General features: G+C 39.2%; 1 protein-coding gene across 1 annotated transcript in view; it reads left to right on the top strand.

The window, feature by feature from the left end:
• The first annotated feature begins 19,147 nt into the window (after nt 1-19,147).
• Nucleotides 19,148-21,428, top strand: part of CRPPA (CDP-L-ribitol pyrophosphorylase A) — a 324,433-nt gene continuing 322,152 nt past the window's right edge. The window contains exon 1 of the mRNA XM_059933945.1: nt 19,148-19,796. Coding sequence (XP_059789928.1) covers nt 19,540-19,796 — 257 coding nt within the window. The 5' untranslated portion in view covers nt 19,148-19,539. The remainder of the gene's footprint in view (nt 19,797-21,428) is intronic.

The raw sequence follows: 21,428 nt of genomic DNA, 5'->3' as shown, positions 1-21,428 counted from the left end.
ACTGTATTCTCTGAAAATAATAAATGCCATATAATTTTGGAAAACTTGAGCAAATTTTATACTGTTTATTTAAAGTATACCTCTAAGCATTTCTTACACATTTCTCAATCCTATATTACTACCCTTTAAAATGTTCTGTGTTATCAATAATTGTGTATTACAAATTATAGTCTCCCTTGAGATCACAACTTGTTAATTGTTCCCTTATTTACTAATTTCTTTGTGATATATATCTTCTTGTATATGTCAAGAGGGTTTAATGAGGGGAAAGCCAGAAGACAGTAAAATAAATGGAAATAAAATATTTAACACCATTCTAAAAAGCAATGGCAAAATTCCAGGGAAACATGCCTGCTGTACCTGGAAGTATATTTTATTCTTGGCCTCACAAGAAGATATTTAGACGAATTATAAATAGAGGTTTTGTTGCTAAAGATTCTTTCAACATAGTTTACTGGCATAAAAAAAGTGATGAAACTTTCTTATATCAGCGTACCCTTAGTATGCTTGGCAAATTTGTTTTATATCCTTTAGAAACATTAAATTCCTAATTAATGCCTGCATTTAATATGAATATTAACTCTCCATTTGTGTATTTGTTTAATATTAGAAAAGGAAGGTTCACTAGAAACATTACAATTTTCATTTCTATAGATGAAAAAAACTTTGTTTTACTATTTTATGCTAGAAACGAGGTATGATTCGGTAATTTTGAAATAGTAGTTAGCTATTAACCCCCTTTTTCTCCCCTGTTTTTTGCTTGCTTTTCACACGTGAAACTACTGTCACATACAAGTAAAAGCAGCTCTGATTAGTCAGCTGTTTCTATTACAACAGCAGCACATAAACCTTGGATTAACAATCAAACTCTTTTGGAATGAAAATAGAAATTATTACTGAATGCTGATCTAATCTATTGCCTTTATAATCTGAAACACATAATTGACCACTTAATTGCTGTAGTTTTGTGTACATCATTTTTTTCTTCAATTAGAGTGAAATTTCTTGGAGAGGTAAACCATGTTTTGTACCATCTGTATAGCTCTTGTATAATAGCTTGGTACCCTCCTAATGAAGAATTCATCTTGTTTTTCCAAACCAGAGAATTTCTTTGTGGGTGAGGGAGTTGGGATTGACTATTGCCACGAGACAGGCAGAGGCTGTTAAGACCCTTAGATATCAAGATGGCCATAGTGCTGTCTCTTGTTCTTCCCAAGCCATGGCAAAGAGGCATGGTTGCCACTCCACCATCCTCCTGATGCTGGGTCTCACACAATCCTTGATTCCCGGCTGCCTAGGATCCTGTTGTAGCAGATGAGCGCTAATAGACAGTTGTAAAGTAATTAATAGAAAAACGAAAAGTATTGGTGAGGTTGGCTGGAAGAGGTATTTCAATACAAAGAGTGAATCTGGCATTCCTCAGGGATTTATAGAAAGTCTATTTCATGTAGATGGTGTTTTCCCTAATGATTCTTATTTTTTTCTGACTTTTTTTTCCAGGCTCATTATTTCAACTCAGTGTCTCACTCTCAGTTCTCTACTATATTTCTCGATTCTGTAATTCAGTCCTTGAGGGAGGTGAAATCAGCATGCCAAACAGTTTTTGAAGCTCAGAGAGATGACTAGCTGGTGTATACGCTCTGCCCTTAAAACTAAGAATCGTTGTCTAATAAAACAGAAAAATCTCAAGAATGTGGATGAAACAAATTAGGTTTTTGTGCAAATCTAATTGACGCATGCTCTCTTTGATACGGTTTTTTACGTCAAAATAGGGTTTGTTGAGTCAGGCTGTTATGATTGTTCTATTTCTTCTCGCTGGTCCTAAGCTCCTTTTAAGGATGTTCATAGCAAAAATTGTTTTCAAGCCATATCCAAAAAGGTGTTAATATTGACATATTGTTTTAACTTGATGAAACTTGAGAGAGCTGACAGCCCTTCGTTTTAGCCTTACCTCCTACAATTTGTTATTTCTTGAAAAAGTTGTCTTTTCCCACTACAGATGAGACTTGAAGTTTAATAAGCCTTAGCAATAGCCTACGGTGAGTAAGTAGTTTACTCTTATGCAAGATCTAGCATATTTCTGGAAAGACAAAACATGGCACATAAAATGTGTTAGTAATAACATTCAGTGGGTAGAGAGGATTCCAAAGGTGGATTCCCAAGCCCACATCTGAGCTATAAGACATTATAAAAGTTAATTTGGGGCCAGTGGTTTGTCCTTTGACCTCATTTCTCTGATAGGCGTTAAGAAGAGTTGTTGATTTTTCAGTTTGTTTAGCTTTGCACTTGTTGTTAGGACAGAGTGTAACTTCTAAGCTCTTTATTTGCTGAACAGCAGTCCTTCTTTTAAAACTCTCTCTACCGGGCTTCCCTGGTGGCGCAGTAGTTAAGAATCTGCCTGCCAATGCAGGGGACACGGGTTCGATACTTGGTCTGGGAAGATCCCACATGCCACGGAACACCTAAGCCCGTGCGCCCCAACTACTGAGCCTGCGCTCTAGAGCCTGCGAGCCACAACAACTGAGCCCATGTGCCACAACTACTGAAGCCCGCATGCCTAGAGCCTGTGCTCCACAAAAAGAGAAGCCACCACAATGAGAAGCCTGAGCACCTCAACAAAGAGTAGCCCCTGCTCGCCACAACTAGAGAAAGCCCACGCGCAGCAACGAAGACCCAACATAGCCAAAGATAAACAAATAAAATAAATACATTTATAAAGAAAAAAAAGACTCTCCCTACCTATAACTTGAATTCGCCTCTTAGCTACCGACAAGTTGCCCTTGCTGTGGCACCTGTTCCTTTTACCATCCTCTGGTAAACATGGTCATTATCCACCCGTGCTTATCTGATGATACTTGTATCCCTTAACTATGCCTTCAATACCACTGCATTACAACCACCACAAAATTTCAATGACATACAATAATAAGAAGGCACTTACTTAGATCACACATCTAAGGGTTTTCTGGGTGGGGGTCAGTTGATCTGGATGGGGTTTGGATGAGCCTGTTGATTTCAGCTGGACTCATTTATGTATCTGGAGGTCAATTGGAGTCAACCAACCTACGCTAGGCTCAGCTGGGGCAGTCGGGTTTTGTTCTACATGACTCTCAGCTTCCTGCAGGAATTGGCCTACTAGCTAGGGTATCTCATTATCATAGGAGAGGCTCAAGAGAGAAAGCCTAAATGCATTGGTACTTTTCAAGCCTTTGTCACTCATGTACCCTAACATTCCATTTTCCAAAAAAAGTCACATAACTGAATTTAAAGTCAAAGAGTGGGGCAGTATACGCCATCTCTTTATTAGAACTGTGAAGTAACACATCAAAGGGTGTTGATACTCAAGAAGGGGTAAAGGTTTGAAGCCATTAGTAGAATCTAGTACATGTATCTTCATCCAAATCCAGTCTATGTCCCAGACCTTGGAACACTGCAGTGATTCAGCCTCCTCAGAGTATTTGTAATTATTGGGTAGAAACATATTAAATGTTGAATTTCTCTCCAATTTCATTGTATTCACAATAAAGTACTTATTCTTTAGATGAAAGACGTAAAGCTTTATTATTCTTCCACATGGTTTTATTTGTTAGATACATTTGGTAAAAACACATGAACAGGGCTTCCCTGGTGGCGCAGTGGTTGAGAATCTGCCTGCTAATGCAGGGGACACGGGTTCGAGCCCTGGTCTGGGAAGATCCCACATGCCGCGGAGCAACTGGGCCCGTGAGCCACAACTACTGAGCCTGCGCGTCTGGAGCCTGTGCCCCGCAACGGGAGGGGCCGCGATAGTGAAAGGCCCGCGCACCGCGATGAAGAGCGGCCTCCGCACCGCGATGAAGAGTGGCCCCCACTTGCCGCAACTAGAGAAAGCCCTCACACGAAAACTAAGAGACCCAACACAGCCATAAATAAATAAATAAATAAATAAAGTATTAAAAACAAACAAAAAAAAACAACAAAAAAAACACATGAACAAATAAAAAGTCCATCCTAAAAAAACCACTGAACCTCAGGACTGATTGTGATCACACCATGCAAAAAATAGAGCAAATCTCATCCCAAAGACAAAATCTAAGCAATTTTGCATAATGACAAAGGTAATTCGTTCTGTTTAAGTAATGAAAAGAAAAAGTGTTTTAGGGGATGGTCACAGTAAAAACATGAGTTTTACCAATGAAATAAAAATCCTAGTCTGTTCTTGGCAAAACACATTATTGTATACAAATAAAATAATCATTCACTACAAAGTTTTAAAGAAGAAAACAAAGAATATGTCCACTTATGAATCCTTTCTTACCCTAAGGGCACCTAATTTGATTTCTTTAGGCCTCTGTGTCCTTAACTGTATAAAGAGCAGCTGGGAAAGTTGACACTAAACTGTCTTCCTCTGCTAACATATCTAAACTCATTATGTTGTCAGATTGATACTGTTTATTCCATTGAGTCAGCAATCTGTCCTAGAAAACAGCATTCAGTGAAGAGGTGTTTTTTTCAGGGACCGATTACCTAGGGATGGCTCTTAGCAAAATTGTGAATTGGGCCAGAAACTTGTTTCAGCTTCTTATAAACTTGAAAAGATTGATGAAATGCTAATAGTCATTTAGACGTTTCTAACATATATCAATTTAATTTATTCAGCCAAGACTTCTTGAGTACTTACTTGGTGCTAAGTGCTGTGACACGTGCAGGAGATAAAATGGTGAACAAACCAGATATGATTCCTCACTCACACACTGATGGTAAAAGTGGAAACTGGTTTAAATGCTTTGGAAAACTGTCTGCCATGTCTACTGAAACTGAACATATGCATACCCTTTGACTCCCAAATTATACTACTATGTATATATACCACAAAGATATGTACATATATTTACCAGAGATATATACTTTTTGTGAACATATATTTAGAGCAGCATTATTTGAAATAAAGTCCAAGAACAGGCAAAAGAAATCACAGTTTTTAAAAGTCAGGAAATGTTTACCTTTGGAGTATAACAACCTAGACATAGTACCAGGAGTCTTCTGGGGTGCTGCTGGTCTTCTGCTTCTTAATTTGGATACTTGCTACACAGTTGTGTTTAATTTGTGAAAATTCGTTGACCTCTACACTAAGGATATATGTACTTTACTGCATGAATATTATAATTTGATAAAAAGTTATCTCCCTCCCTAAGAAAAATGACCATGGGTAGTTTACAGTTTAGAATGGGAGACAAATAAGCAAACAAGAAAATAGATAAATGGCAAAAGGTGCAATGAAAGAAATGAAGAGAGTGTAGCAAATATTAACCAAGTATCTCCAATGGAGAAAGCACCCTGAAAAAGAGGATCCTTTGTTTGACAATCACAGTCAACATATGCAAAACAGTTGGCTATTCAGTACTGCCATCTGCCTTCCGGTATTGCAGGTACTTGTCGAAAAGGAGGTGCCCCTTTCTAGTGGAGGATGTTGTAGGATGTTGACACTGGTCAGGTGATCATTGTGATTTTTTTGGGTAATGCATGATTATGCACTGCTCTTTGAATATTCTTGCTTTAACAACTATAATTATTCTGACCAACATGCCTATGGTTATACTCCTCCATCCTGCTAGCACCTGTTCTCTTGTATAATTCCCCTACCCCAAAGGAGGTACTGTTGGCATTTGAGGAATTATAATGGGATCGGTGACATTAAGAACATCTGGGAAGCTGGTACTTTGGCTGCATTATGGACAGACATAATTTAGACCTGTTAATTAATTAATTTTTGTTAGTTGAGATCCAGAGAGTGCATGAATCTTTTTTCAATCTTCAAAAGCATTTTTTTCCCTTGGCTATATTCTTAGGCATCCCGGAAATTTACTGCATATATTTAATAATGAGTTAGAACTGTCACTTAAAAAAGAGCCCTACTGTATTATAGTAAATGAATATTTATAGATCAAACTCTAAGTTCTCCTTGAGTCCAATTTAGTCACAATTCAAAGGAAGTTGAATTATGCCAATCTGCCTGTGAAATATCCTTGGCATTCTAGGATATGAACATGAGTCAATAACTATACTTTCATCATCACTTTTTCCTGTAATTAATTTGTGAGCAGAAAAAATCCATTTTTGTAATTATAACAATTTTAAAAGCACAGAATGTGTTTAAAATATGCTGTTAATGTGTAACAGGCTAAACAACCTCTAAGAAACGTAATCCTCATTGATTAGAAAAAGATTCATCTCCACTTACTCTGTGCTACCAAATTTCTTGGCTTGGTTACCAGACCACTACATGTTGCTAGCTGTCAGGTTACATCATCTGCATGAGAATCAACTCATCCTGACAAATTGGATTCTCCAGTCCGGTAAGGAGACAGCAATTGGAAGTCTCCTTTGAAAAGAGCTGTTTTAAGTCAACTCTTCACTATCCAGTGTTTAATTATCTAGTTCTCTTTATCCAGGACTTTGCCTCTCATCCCCCACTCCTTGCCTTTTGGCCAATTCATTCCTCATCAATTGACCCACCAGGAGGTGGGCAGGGTGAGAAAAGAGAAAGGAACTTAACTGGTCAATTGAGCAACTGGATACATCTCTGGGCCCTCAGTATTCTTACTCTATAAACCTTGTAGAGATAATATGCAACTGCTTTAGAAAAGTGCTATATAGGAGAGTGAGAAAAATTGCATTTAAATTTTGAGTCTTAGGGAAAGCACACTTAAATAGCACTGAAAATGTGATTATTTTCTAATCTTCAAATTCATGATGTAATTTCTGAAAGAAATAGAAAGGTATCTTGAAGGGTTAAATTTAAAAATTCATTCTGTAACCTCTTTGGTTTGTGTGTAAAATAATTTCTTGGGTTATATATTTGGGGAAAAAAATGTGTCATTAGCCCAATGAAAGACATCTCCTTGAGAGTGGATATATTTATGTTCAAACGTGTTGGTTATTTTTTCTTCTCCTCAAACATGAAATTATGGTCCTCAGAAAAAATAGGAGCTATATAGGACTGGGTTTAAATCAAAAGGATGCCCATTATTTATATGTATTTAAAACAAATATGCATACGCATAAGCACAGGAGAGAAATTGCAATGTAATTTGACTATCGGGGGAGCTTAACACTGGAAAAGAATTCAGCACAAACTCTAGTTTTTTCAGTCTTTTCTATAATGATGGAAATTGGGGAAAACTTTTACTGAATTAAATCAAATCAATGTTTGGGTAAATACTTCAAAATCTTGAGTATACATATTCTTCATTTCCATGAGTCATTTAGCTCATTCATCCAACAAGTATTTATTGAGCACCCAGGATATACCAGGCACTGTTCTCCAGCACTGTTCTGGAGGTGCTGTGGAGATACAGACAAAGTCCTTATTCATTTTATTATGGGACAAAATGACTAAGGAACACCATTATGGAACAAACTCAAAGGATCATCAACGGAGAATAGAGCAAAAAAATTGCCTTGCTGATTAACTGCCAAACTTCCAACATTTCTGTGGGTGGCAGGTTGATTGCCTAGACAGGTATAAATCAAGCATTCTCTCCAGTACATGTTTTGCCTTTTTACTGATAAAAAGTGCTTGGGGGGACACAAGTTGGTACTGGTTTGGAACCCCTCAAACACCACCAGTTTTTTGCTCAAAAGCATGGGCAGGTTTGAAAACAGAAGGTCACCATTCCTTAAAAAGCCTCCTTTTTTTTTTTTTTTTTTTTTAAATTAAGAATTTATTATGGGTAAAGCATTGTGTTAGGCACAGAAGGGAATGTAACAAAAGCATAAGGCAGGGAGGAACTTTTCCTTCTAGTCAAGTGCAATTTAGCAGGAGATGATAGAACCATAAGAAATCAACACCAATGTTAGCCTAGAATTTTCATAAGAGTTCATGACAAACTTTCACATACATAATTCACATAAATTTTATTCTAAAAACAGCTCTGTGAAGTAGGGCAGGATAATTATCTTATTATGCCTAATTTGTAGAGGAAAAAACTGAGCTCAGCAAAAATGAATGACTTGTTTTTAAAAAATCACAGTGCCAAGGATAGAGCAAGATCATTTGATTTTTCTCATTTATGATCATTAATGTTTTCCACCACATCTTGCTCTTTCCCATAAGAATGTTAATGATATGTATATGTATATGTGTATATATATATATATATATATATATATATACACAGAGAGAGAGAGAGAGACCCTCATTCATTCATTTATTCATATATTTATTAAACATGCTCTATTGGCCAGCCACTGTGAAAAGTCCTGGAAATACAAAAATGAACTATTGTCTGCTCTCAAGGTATTCATACACATTTGAGTAGCACTTTATCTCTTACAAAACTGTTCTCATAAAAATGATACAATCAGAACTACATCCACTGCAACGTATCATTTTTAGTTCTATTTTGCACATAGAGGAATTTAATAACTGAGCTAAGATCATAAAGATAGCAGGGGCCCAGGAAGATTCAGTCATTACTTAAGTGTTAAAATAAGTACAGAACAATAGCACATTAGCTCTAAATTTTCTTGGACATGAGTCTCTACCATTAAAAAACTTTTGAGCATGCACTAGCAATATATGTTTAAAAATTTTTAAATAGTATACATATATACTAATGTTAATACATTACAAGACTCACAAAAATTATGTTTTAAGAAGGAGGAAATAAAAAACAAATAGAAGATTTAATGTTTACTTTCTGTATCCTAATGGATTATCTTGCATACTCCTGACGGTAAATATACCTTTCTTTGGAGATCATTGTTATTGCAGATAATGAATTCTAAACAAGTTTTAAAGGAGAGACAGTCAATGTGGGTAGGTGGTACAGGGGAGATGGTACCTGCATTGAGTTCTGGGTCTCTATTAAGCTATGGGGTAATAATCAGCAATCTAAAAATCCCTGATTTTCAGACTCCAGTCATGAATGTCTCTGTCACACTAGACAGCATTTCATACTCACTTCTACCACTTCGTTTCTGGGTTGCACTTTTCAGTGTTTTAACAACCTGACAATCAAAAAGTTTGAATGCTAATGATTACAAGCAGGAAAATTTTGAACAAATGAATATCTGCCCCACGAGCACAAAAAGGAGAAATACTTAGATTTTATTTCATTCATGTAATAATCACACAAAATTTAATTAAAAGGCAAGCCTTTGAAACTTAGTAACATTTTATTTCAATTCCCAACTAGTTATTAATACAATTTGTGCTGTCACAATAACTACACCACTTTATGAAAACATTTAGTTTCTATTCATGAAGAGATCACTTTCCCTCCTACAATACACTGTTTAGTTGAGCTCTAGTTTAATTACTTTTTAAATAATTTATACAAACTCCTTTATAGAAAAACATTTTCCACTTCAAATTTATGGTAATATTGAAATTATTCATCTTTTTAGATGTTCGCTCAATGAATAGCTTTTACCAGGAAAAAATAAGCAAATATTAATTCATCCTTTCTTTGAAGGGTCTAAAACATGTAATTTAGGCATATACAATCTTTTTTTTTTTAACTCCCAAAACGAATACACACAAAATCCCCACAGTCTTCTAAAATTAGTTAATAACAAGCAATGGAATAATAAATGAAACTTTTCATCTGTACTATTGCATTACCAAACTTCAGGAAGCAAAGTTTATAGTACACTTTCTGGGCATGGTGTGTCCTGAAATTTTGCAATTGTGGCCTTGGTCCTTGAGTATTAAGCTAGAAAAACTTATTGGGGAAATGAAAATATGTTTTTTTATAAGAGGTAATAATGTCTCTAAGTTATACTAGTGATCTTTGAAAAACCAGTTGAACGTATTTAACACTTTCAAAAAGCTTTCCAAAGTTCAACGACAAAGACCATCAAAAATTGAGTTACTATGCCATTTGCGGGGAATACTTCATCACCAATAGGGGGCTCAATTTCAATTTATTTATTTACATTACTCTTCTATTCAAGAAGAATTGCGGTGGTGAGAACATTTTTGAAATGGAAAATTTGTGGTCAGAAAATTTTTGACATGAAAAATTTAAAATAATAGAATATGCTGAAGTTGGGTAATAAAATGAGGAAGTAGGAATATTTAAGAAAAAATTTAATTTGTATTATAGGATGATGATATAACACCCATCATTCAAGATAAGAAGAAATTTTAATTTCTATGGCATGTTACAGTTTTCAATGCCTTCTTCATTTAGTTCATCTCAGTTTCATCCAGGAAATTTTGCTGTAGGAGATAATGCTCACTGTTCACTGAAGAATAATTTATTGTAATATTTTGTCAAGATGGGCATTAAAGAGCTGAACCTCACTCTAAAGAGTACTGAAAACAAATTGGAAACACTGTCCTCTCCTTCGGAGGATAGTATTGCTTAGACAGACCTGGCATCACAGCCCATCGCTTCCCTTGGCCAGTCACTAATTTCAGGTTCCACATCAGTAAAAAGGGAGCAATGATAACCTTTGTCTCACAAAAGCAGTTGTGAGACCTGAAAGAATTATTGATATATGCATATAATACTGAGCCTGACATGCAATAGAGTACTGTAATAGAGTAAAAGTGGCCCTACTCCTGGATTCAGTGCTCCAGCCCATCATGCAATAACTCCTCTGTTCACCCTGGTCAATCACAAGTTGTTAAACTTGGCCAGGTTTCCATCTTTGTGTATGATCTAGTAAACTGACTAGAAATGTAGGTGCTCATCAGGATAAGCACTTCCAAGGTCTCACCTCAGATTCTGACTCAGCTTTTGCACCTGATGCAATCTGCACCCACAAATGATTTTGATGTGCAGCCTGGCTGAGAACTATTAATTTAGGTTATGTGCTGAGAGGGAGCTGGACCTGCTTTTTAACCTGCCACACCTCCAGTGTATCAGGACAAAGCTGCCTTTGCCTTTATTACTACGTGGGCTCTCTTTGCTTCTACTTGCAGTGGCATCAAGCTGGACTATGCTGGGCAATGGCAAAGGTCAAAGTCCCCCTCCCTTCCCCACTCTGTCTGATTTTCCCCACCTGTGGGTAGTTTTGTCCAGTGTTTTCTGGCCTGACATTTACGTGTGCTCTTCAGGGGATTTGAAAATGGAGAGCAGTTGCCCACAAGACAGGACTCTTAATTCAGTTCCTGTCCCAAGATATGAAGAAGCAATTTATCGCTCAAATGTGGCACAGATGATTGCAAAAGAGAGGCCTAATTCACACCAACGAGGTTGTTGAAGCAGGACCCCACGTCCATATGAACAAAATCCGGCAAAATACAATGTCTCCACTAGTGTTACCACTGGGGGTGTGGTTGTTTATTAAAAACTGACAGCTAGGTAGTCATTTGGTTGAAACAAGTTTGTGCATCTCTAGTTGATATTGGGCCCTTTGGCTCCATTTCCAAGATAGTGTAGGTTTAATGTTCAGAAGTTCCCAGTTGACCAAGTCTATAGCCGTAGGTAGAGGAAAAAGCCCAAATCATTTTGTAGACATGGCTCTTTAATAGAATAAATGGCCATAACAAATATTAATACTTGGAGCTTACAACTTTCAGTTTGGGGGTAATAGAAGCCACCTTCCAAATTGTTCATAGACTTTCAAAGGAGTTGTGTTGGTCCTCTCCATTATTGCAAATACTGTATTTTCTCATATTTCTAGTTTTACTGAATTTTAAATTAAGACTATCATGTGAAATAGTTTTAACTCTGATTAAAGTTAAATAAATTTAATGCTTATGATTACAATTTAAAAAGTGAAAGAATATTCAGATAATGAAGAACGCTCATCACCAACATTTTGCTCTCTAATAAAGTGCTAGTCCATACAGTATGATTACAAGTGAGACTAAAAGATTGTCACATTTTGGAAATCAGTTCTTGGCCTATCACTTGAGGTATATATAACAGTAGGGGCTTCAGTAACAGAAATAATTTCTTGGGTATATATTCACTTTGCTAATATTTCAGCCCTAGTTTTGGGTTTTATGATGGCAAAAATGAGGGTTTGGATAGTTATTGATAACTTCTAGTGAATAACTTGTAGAAACAAATGATCTGAAAGAGCAGAGAGGGCTGTATCATGCTGTATTTCTTCAATCATGCTGTATTTCTTCAATCTCTTCCTCTCTTGGCAGGAAAGCAAGGGAATGACCGTTTGAATCCTTTGCCCTGCTCTGGCCAGGAATCTATGAAATCTGTATTGTTTGAGTAGATGTTCTGATCTAAAGACATGCAAATCTCCATAAGTGGGTGACTGGTGGCTGCAGAAGACTTCAAAGATAGGCCATTAATAATTCCTCCATGCCCCATAAGTACACGCCATTTCTTGCATCAAAAGGTGTGGAGCCATTTTCCCTCCTCTTGAGCTGGACTTTGGGCTGGACTTGTGAATTCTTTTGACCAATATAGTGAGACAGAAGTATTGCTGTGCCAATTCTGGGCATAGAACTTAAGAGGCCTGGTAGAATCTACTTTTGCTCTTTTGGAACCCATCCACTATATAAAGAAGGCCAGGCTATCCTGTTGGAGAAAGATCACGTGGAAGTAAACTGAGATACCTCAGCCAATAGCCAAGCACCAAGGCCCTAGATGTATGAATGAGTCCATCTCGGATTCATCTCCAGGTCCAGTTGAACTACCCTGGTCAACCTCAAATGAAAGAGAGATGAGTGGTCTTCATTCAGTACTGCCCAAATTCCTGATCTATAGAATTGTGAGCAATAAAATGGTATTATTTTAAGACACTAAATTTTGGAATGGTTTGTTATACATAATAGACAACTCAGAAAAATTGTAAAATGATACAGTTCTTGTTCTCTAGAGCTTATTGTGATTTAGCAATTACATAGCACACTTATCTTTGACCATCCATTCAAAAATAAAGAATAGTAAGTGGATTGTTTTTAAGATTAGACTCGTGCTGGCCTTGTGTATGGTGACTTCTTGCTATTATCTCTGGCCTTAGGAATTTTTAAGGTTAGAATATCGTGCCTTTAAATCATGATTCTGATATTTACTTAAATGGAAATGTCTGAAACAACCGTTATTAGTTGCTATTTCCCAGGATAAATGAGATGGTTGTATTTTCATCACTTTGAGAGCCAGGTTTAGTAGGGGCAGGAAGGCCTTAGTCATATAACTTGACCAAACCCAGATCTAGCAGGAGCAGCCAGTGGGCATGGGAAGTAATTCAAGGCCAGGTTATAGAACATCCTAGTGAGACCCAGGTATCATAATTCACAGGACTGACATTTAAAACCAGTTAAGTGGTGACATGTTTTTATGTGATTAATCCTTTCTGAGAAGTTATCCAGCCAATTCACCAGAGAACAGCCCTCTGGTGATGCAAGCCTAGCCAGTCAAACTGGGATTCTGTTCTACTTTACGCCAAAGAGATGTGGAAGTCCAAGCAGGAGACAATCATAAGACCTGGGTCAATGGGAGTAGAGTTCAGGAGGAAGGTTGCCAGGAGGTGGGTACACCCCATGAATGGTAAAGCAGTTCTTCTAGGCAATGAGACAAATTCAAGGTGTAGCCCTCTCACAGGATGGAGCTACCTGTCCTGGTCAAGGCTGAAAGGGTTAAGCCCATCAGTGAAAGCCACAGATGAACTTCTGGTCAGCAGAGCTGATAGTGAGATGCCCAATTCAGGAGATAGGAGGGAGAAAGGAAAAAGGACCAGAAGGTGAGAGGCCAGGAGAGCCAAAGAGAAACAGTGAAATTTGAAATTTTGCCCAGGACCAGTGTTGGTTAATTTTGTGCATATTTTTGTTATCGTACTATAGGAGTTAATGATCAGATTTTTTATGAAGTTAAGAGAAAAAAATAACTACTAAGGAAAGATTTGACAAAAGGGAAAGTGTTTTGTTTTTCTTTTTAATCTTTTGTCAAGGTCTTGAGTTCTTTCAAGGAATAATGATAGGAGAAGAGGAAGAAAGAGGATAGTCTGTGCAACTTTAAATCAAAACAATTTTTTCTTTTGGGAATAGTTTTAAGCATTCTAATTTTTCTGAAGACTAAGTGTAAATTGGTCTTCATGCATTTAGGTTTATATTCATTGGCACATTGAACATTCTTAATTCATTCATTCTTTCACTTATGTCTTATGCCAGTTAGTGGTAGCCACGGTCACAAATGGAAGTAATTAATTTCTATTTAACTTATTTCTATTCACATACAGCATAAACAACACAGTGACCTCATTTCTTCCTCTCTGCAATCTACCACAATTTACTTCTCCATGAAGCGTGGTCTTTCCATCACTACTAAGTGCTTCCTGTCCAAACCAGTTTAGTTTATTGTTCTCCTAACTAGATATTACAGCATCTGCCCAAACTACTCTGTGTTTTCTTCTTCTTCGTTTCTTTTTTTTTTGTTTTTTTGGCTATTGAAGTAAGTGTCCCATGCTAAAAAGCAGTGAAGCACTATTTTTTTTAAACAAAAATTAAAAGTTGTTTATATCTTCGTATCCTTTGGATATCACTGAAGAGATTGTATCATCATTGTCTCAGTCTTCTCTCTCTGCCTTCATCCATGTCACTTCTTTGCCTCTCTGTACCACACCCCACCAGAGTCCCTTTTGATCTGCTTAAGATCAAGACTTGGTACCCTCTTAGGTGAGGCATTATAAGGCAATGATGTCCCACATTCAGACTCTATTGCACGGCTCACATCCTATATTTACTCTGGGCTTGGCAGGGAGCGGGGTGGTGGTTGTGGTAATAATGCCACATTCAAATGTCCACATTCTTCTTTTCTTATTCCTTAGTAAACAGATATGACTTTGAATTCTCAGGGAGCATTTTCTTCTTAAAGCCTAGGTTTTTTTTTTTTCTTTAAATCTTGTTTTAGTAATAAGTTGCAGTTAAAATATATAGGAATAACTGCTGCCAAGATCTTTCCTGACAGAAATGGCAAATCTTCCTTTTCTAGCTGTTGGTCTTCATTGATGATTCTGTATGTTCTTCTCTTCCACAGATTATGAAAACTGGCTACCACCAATTCTAGAGTAGTCATTTGTTTCCTAAACAAACCCATCAAAGATATCATCTCTCCCACATTTCTTATCCATAGAGGGCATTCCCCTCTTTTAGTTTCTGGAGGTATGTGTCACCCCTCAATTGAATCGCACCCTTGAGTTCCACGCTCAGGACAGAGTTCCAGGCAACAATTTCAATTCTGCTTAAGCTGTGGTCAAGGACATGGCCTTTGGTGGCTGTCAGAGGTGATGTGATTTTCAATGACGGGTCTGTAGAAAGATCTTGGGGATAATTCGGTTCTCCAGGTCTCTATCATCTTTTTAAAAAAATTCCTGGCACTTAAACATTTTCCCCTCGTGTTTTCTTCTTTATAAATTAACAAGGAAATAAAACAGACATTTTAATGGATTTCTTATGCAATTTTTATATGGCATCTTTAATATATTACATGCATTTTGCATTAGGTCTTGAAATTAAATGCACTGGATATAAAGTGAATTGGGGTGTAATTCTTTTTTAATTCAGTGTTTAAGTCTGGTCCAAACTTACATTAGGATCACCTAAGGAAGCCTATTAAAAATGCAGATTTCTGGGCCTACTCCAGATCTACTGAAGCAAACTTTCTGTCAGAAGGTGTTAGGGGACCATTGATTGAAACCATCCACCTTGGCCAGGAACGATGATAACCACCTGCTTGAGTTGTCTCACAACAGGAGGTCCCAATAGGAACATGGTGTACCGCCGCCGAAAACTAACCAGGAGAATTCGGGAGGGGCCAAAAGAGGGAGGAGATGACCAACCTCCTAGAATTCTTCGCACTGGAATCCACCTTGGCTGAGAGATGCGAGCACCACCAGGAAGGATGCTGAGTCAGACTACGGGCCAAGCAAGATGATTGGCCAGAGACAACCCGGAAACTAACCCCATTACCATAAAATCTGAGACTGAGAGCCACTTGGCAGAGCAGTTCTCTTGGGTTCCCTTACTCTGCTGCTCATTTCCAGGTGTTCGACAAAAGCCCACTCTTGGGCCCTGGAAGGGGTCTTCCTTCCTGAAACAAAGGTGCCAATAATATATCTTCTAAGATTAATATATAATATGTAAATGATTATATTATATAAACTATATAAGAACTACTATGTATATTAACAATGGTCCCCAGATGATTCTTATGAAAAGTTAAACTCTGGTAGCATTAATGAAGTCAAATTTATCATTCAGTCCTAAGGCTATTCACCACTATTTCCCTTTTTAGCTATACAGGAAAAACAAGGTGGACAGTTGAGACGGTTGATAATTAACTTTATAAGAAATATTGAGAGAACGAAAGATAATATTCTTGTTGCCATGTGGTGTTTAGTTTGAATTATCCACAGAAAGACCTCAATTCGGAGCATTACCTTTCTTATGTATAAAAATGAGTTAAAGGTCGAGGTTAATAGACTGTCTCATTTACATAAGATACACAAGAGCAAAACAGGAATTAGAATTCATAGGCTGACAGAAATGCTGGGGCTGGCCCCTGCTGGAACCATAATTTATTTTGTTTGGCTCTGAATTGAAAAGAGTTAAAGGGTAAACCATTAAGCTGTTCATTAGCATTTGTGAGCAACACCCCAACTAACCTCCAGAAATGCTATTAAAACAGTAAGTATGGTTGGGGAGGAGGAGACTGATTGACAGTGCTAATTATACTTGAATTAACACTTGAAAAATGAACCCAATTTGATCTAAAATTCTCTAATAATGATGATAATAATAATAATAATAATAAAATCCCCAAGATAAATCTTCCATGGTACACTGACATGTAGAAACAAACCAAAAACAGGAATTTTAGGCCTTTCAGATACAAAGACAAGAGCCACTTCCATTTAATGGGTATTTCTATATGCATTAAAAAGTAAAGACAGGGACTTCCCTGGTGGCGCAGTGGTTAAGAATCCGCCTGCCAATGCAGGGGACAAGGGTTCGAGCCCTCGAAGATCCCACATGCCGCTGAGCAACTAAGCCTGTGCGCCACAACTACTGAGCCTGCACTCTAGAGCCTTCGACCCACAACTACTGAAGTCTGCGCACCTAGAGCCCGTGCTCCACAACAAGAGAAGCCACCTTAATGAGAGGCTTGCACACCGCATCGAATAGTAGCCGCCGCTTGCTGCAAATAAAAAGAAAGCCCACACACAGCAACTGAAGACCCAACGCAGCCATAAATTAAAAAAAAAAAAAAAAAAAGTAACCCGGAAACTACATCCTTTACCCAAAGTATGCATAATAAGGAATTATTTATAGCCATATAAAAAGGCACAGAAAAAAACTTTGCTTCTCATATTATATCCAAATAAAGTCTGTCCTTTTTTTCAATAAAAGTCTATCTATTAAACATTGTTAACATACGCTATGCAAGATCTACGGGTTCATAGTGAACAGAGCAAAGTTAATATATTTGTTCTAAGAACAGAACTAAATCAATATAATAAGATTCTGGCTAAATTTTCAAAGTTTAATTATATTAACGATTATACAGAAATTAATATAACAAGACCTTTATTACTATGCTATTTTTGCTCAAGAATAAGAAAATGAAGAATAGCTTTAGCTCCACCATTAGATGAAAAAGCAAGGTTTTGGGGCTTCCCTGGTGGCGCAGTGGTTGAGAGTGTGCCTGCCGATGCAGGGGACACGGGTTCGAGCCCTGGTCTGGGAAGATCCCACATGCCGCGGAGCAACTAGGCCTGTGAGCCACAACTACTGAGCCTGCGCGTCTGCAGCCTGTGCTCCACAGCAAGAGAGGCCGCGATAGTGAGAGGCCCGCGCACCGCGATAAAGAGTAGCCGCCGCTTGCCGCAACTAGAGAAAGCCCTCGCACAGAAACGAAGACCAAACACAGCCAAAAATAAATAAGTAAATAAAGGAGTTCCTTTAAAAAAAAAAAAAGACTTTATTTAAAAAAAAAAAAGCTAGGTTTAAAGATCAATATTAATAGAAACAATTATTTGATTGCTTTTCTGCCTCTGTAGGTAGACTCATTTATTCATTTATCCATCAATTAGTCAACATGTATTAATTGAATGCATACTATAGGTTAGATACGCGTGGTGGTGCTGCAAAGTGAAATGTATTATGATGCCTACTTTTCGACTGAGTCAGTGATCTGACAAATTTCAAGTAGAATGGAGCTAAACGTTGATTATAATATAAAAGGAACAAAAAGAAAACTGATAGTGATTTTAATAATAAGATCAAATCAAAAGACAATAAAAGTTGAAAATTTAAATCTTAATTTTGTATGCTTCATTCTAAACTGGGAAAATGGCTAAAAATACTAAACTGGAAAATTATAATCTGATAATATTTTCAGTGCTTAAAAGACTCCTATTTTATGAATCTTATATTTACTACTGATGGGTGAAGATTGATAAATTAGCAAATATTTAATTATATATACTTCGATTGTCATTCATTCAATCAGTAGCTTATTCAATGAATATTTATTAAACTTCCTTTATATTCCAGGACCTGGGGACACAACCCAAACCACAAAAGTAAGGACCCTGCTCTCAAGGAGTTTACATTCCAGGGGCCTAATACAATCTGCTCTGACACTCCAAATACTTTAGTACTCTTTCATGGTAAGCATTGCCAGCGAAGACAGTACTAAATAAGGGCATGATACGCTTCAGGCCTGGAATTTTTCAACTCTGGCTGTACTTCTGTGCAAAGGCCATTAGGTGTGCAATCTTACACAAGTTACTTAAACATTTTAACCTTATTTCCGCCTCTGTAAAAGGGGAACAGTAATAGCTGGGTTCTCCTGGAGATTAAATGAGATAATGTGTGCCGACTATTCAGCAATTATTAGTATTATCGCTTTGGCTCCATGGTTCCAAAAAAACTTGCCTGCTCATTAGAATCACCTGGGGATATCTTTAAAATCTCAGGCCACACACCAGGCCAATTAAACCCAATCTGTGAGGGTGGGACATAGGCGTCAGCATTTTCTGAGCTCTCCAGGTGTTTCCAATTTGCAGGCAAATTTGGGAACGGCTGCAGTTTGGCTTACTGATATTTCATAATAACATTTGCCCATCCACCTGTCTTTACCCGAGATGGAACCAGGATGCCTCATGAGCGAATGAAAGCCAGATAGCTAAGGTGCACATTTCTCTGTCCCATCTCGTGGCTCGCATCCAAATCTCTTCAAATCTCTTCAAGGGGAGAGGGATGGGAGGGAGTCCTGACCGCTACTGCCTGCGCACAGCTGTTAAGGTTTAAGGAGACCCTTAGGCATATAGGGAGGGCTGACACTTCCACCTGCAGCTGTTGGGCCTGCCAGAGGAGAAGCCGAGAGCCGGGAAATCCAGCCCTTCCGGGGCGCTGGGCTCGGGACAGAGGCCGAAGACGCGCCCGGAGGGAAGACCGGCAGCTGGATCGTCCCCTGGGGCCGTACAACGGCCTGGCCCGCGCGGCTCCGGTGGACGCTGTCTGTGTGCGCGCTTTGCCCTCGCCCGCCCTCCCCGCTGCGACCCCAGCCTAGGGCCGGAGCAGAGCCCAGGCGCAGTGGCCCGGGGCGAGCAGGGCCCGCCCCGCCGCCCGCCGCCATGGAGTCATGGCCGCCTGGCGGCCCTGGGCCCGCGGAGGCTGGGCCTCGCCTGCGCGGCTTGCGCGGCGCCGACCTGGCGGCCTCGGCCTGCTTGCTGAGCGGGGCCGGGGCCGAAGCCGGGTGCAGCGCGCCGGCCGTGGCGGCCGTTTTGCCGGCGGGGGGGAGCGGGGAGAGGATGGGCGTCCCCACCCCGAAGCAGTTCTGCCCCATCCTGGAGAGGCCGCTCATCAGCTACACCCTGCAGGCCCTGGAGAGGTAATGCGGCGCCAAGCGCGCCTTGCGGTCCCCGGCCCCCTGCTCCCCGCCCTCACGCCCAGGGCAGCCCGCGCGCGGCACCTGCTCCAGTAGCTGTGCTCGCGCTGGCACCCGCTCTCGGCGGACCGCGGGGCCGGACTCCACCCGCTCGGTCATTCCAGTTCGGGCTCCATTCCCGCTAGCCCTTCACGGAAGGGGAGCTCTGGCCCTTTAACAGACGGCCGCGGAGCCCTTTACTGCTCCAGCCGGCGGCCTGCGGAGCTGCCCTCAAGACTGACTGGGTTAGCGCGGGGGACGTTTAGTTCTAACCCCGGGGCCTGTGGGGACTAATGGGAAGCTGGTTTAGGAGTCTCCCTGTCCCTGTCTCATAGTCTCTCTCACGCTCGCACTTTAACTCTCAGCGGATGTCTCCGCGCATGCGTGGGTGATGAGTTGCAAATTAGGTTAAAATCTAGTTGCAAACTAGATTTTACTTGCAAATATAGTTATATGGGCCTTTAGGTCATTCTTTTTATCAACTAGTAACAAATATTAATTGAGTATCTGATATGAGACATACTGTGCTAAATACTAGGTACTGAAGGTGGACCGAGAAGCAGGATTTAATCCAAACCTTTCAATGGTGGAAACGGATTTAAGGGCGCTAACTACATGCTGTATCTTCGAAAACGGACTAGCTGGGGAAATGGAGGGAAAAGGAGTGGGATAAGGAAGACCAGGGGAGTAGTAGTGAGGATCGAAGGAGGTGAAAAGGAAGGGTATGTTATTTTAGCTCGTTTTTAGCCGTGTGTAATGTGGAGCATGGGGTGAGGCTGGAGGGATGGGAAGCGGGGGTGGGGGGGAGTACAAAGGTCCACATAGGTGTTGCTATGGTGTTTAAACTTATAGAAGCCAGTGTGGAGCTGTGGGAATATGTTTTCACGTGGATTGACATGAACCGTTTGCTTTAGGAGGCTTTAATGAAGACGAAGCTAATGAGGTTCTAGTCAAAGGACAGTAGCATGTTATCCAGAAAACAGACCCCTACTTCCCACGCTTTCACACACCCCAGAAGCCAAAGGCCCCAGTTGCTTTGCATATGGTAATTTTTCCAAATGACACTATTCAGAAAGTAAGTGGAAGTGTAAAGACCCATAATCACCTTTGATTCGTGGCTGGTGGTTACATGTGAAACTCATACAAACATTGAAAGAGTTCCAGGTGCTTCTTTCGCTTCTGTAGTTTTCCATTTCTCTGAGTAGTTGATTCATGCTCCTCCAATATTCCAGTGTCATATTGTGACAACGTAGCTCATTTATGCAGGTAATATTAGGGGACACAATAGAGCTCGGCCAGCAGGATCTTTATCTGTTAAGCATTTAGATGTAAGGGAGTGCAGACGTTTCTACGTTGAGTTTTTCTTCGTATGGAAAAAACCCCCACAAAACTTCTGTATTTGCAGTTTTGCCTCTTCTGAGGCAGCAGGAGATAGGTGGATATTAAAAAATATCAATTTTAAAGTACAAGAATGTTCTGGAAAGGCCTTGTTGATGTAAAATAAGATGGAACACTTCTATTTTTACTTAATTTGATCACAGCAGTAATAAAATCCTAATAGCAGTAGTAACTAATCAAAACCTCCATTTTGAAATA

Source organism: Balaenoptera ricei, chromosome 9 (genome assembly GCF_028023285.1).
Source record: "Balaenoptera ricei isolate mBalRic1 chromosome 9, mBalRic1.hap2, whole genome shotgun sequence".
Lineage (NCBI taxonomy): Eukaryota > Metazoa > Chordata > Mammalia > Artiodactyla > Balaenopteridae > Balaenoptera > Balaenoptera ricei.
Note: the sequence above shows the minus strand (reverse complement) of the source record. Positions and strands in the feature narration are given on the sequence as shown.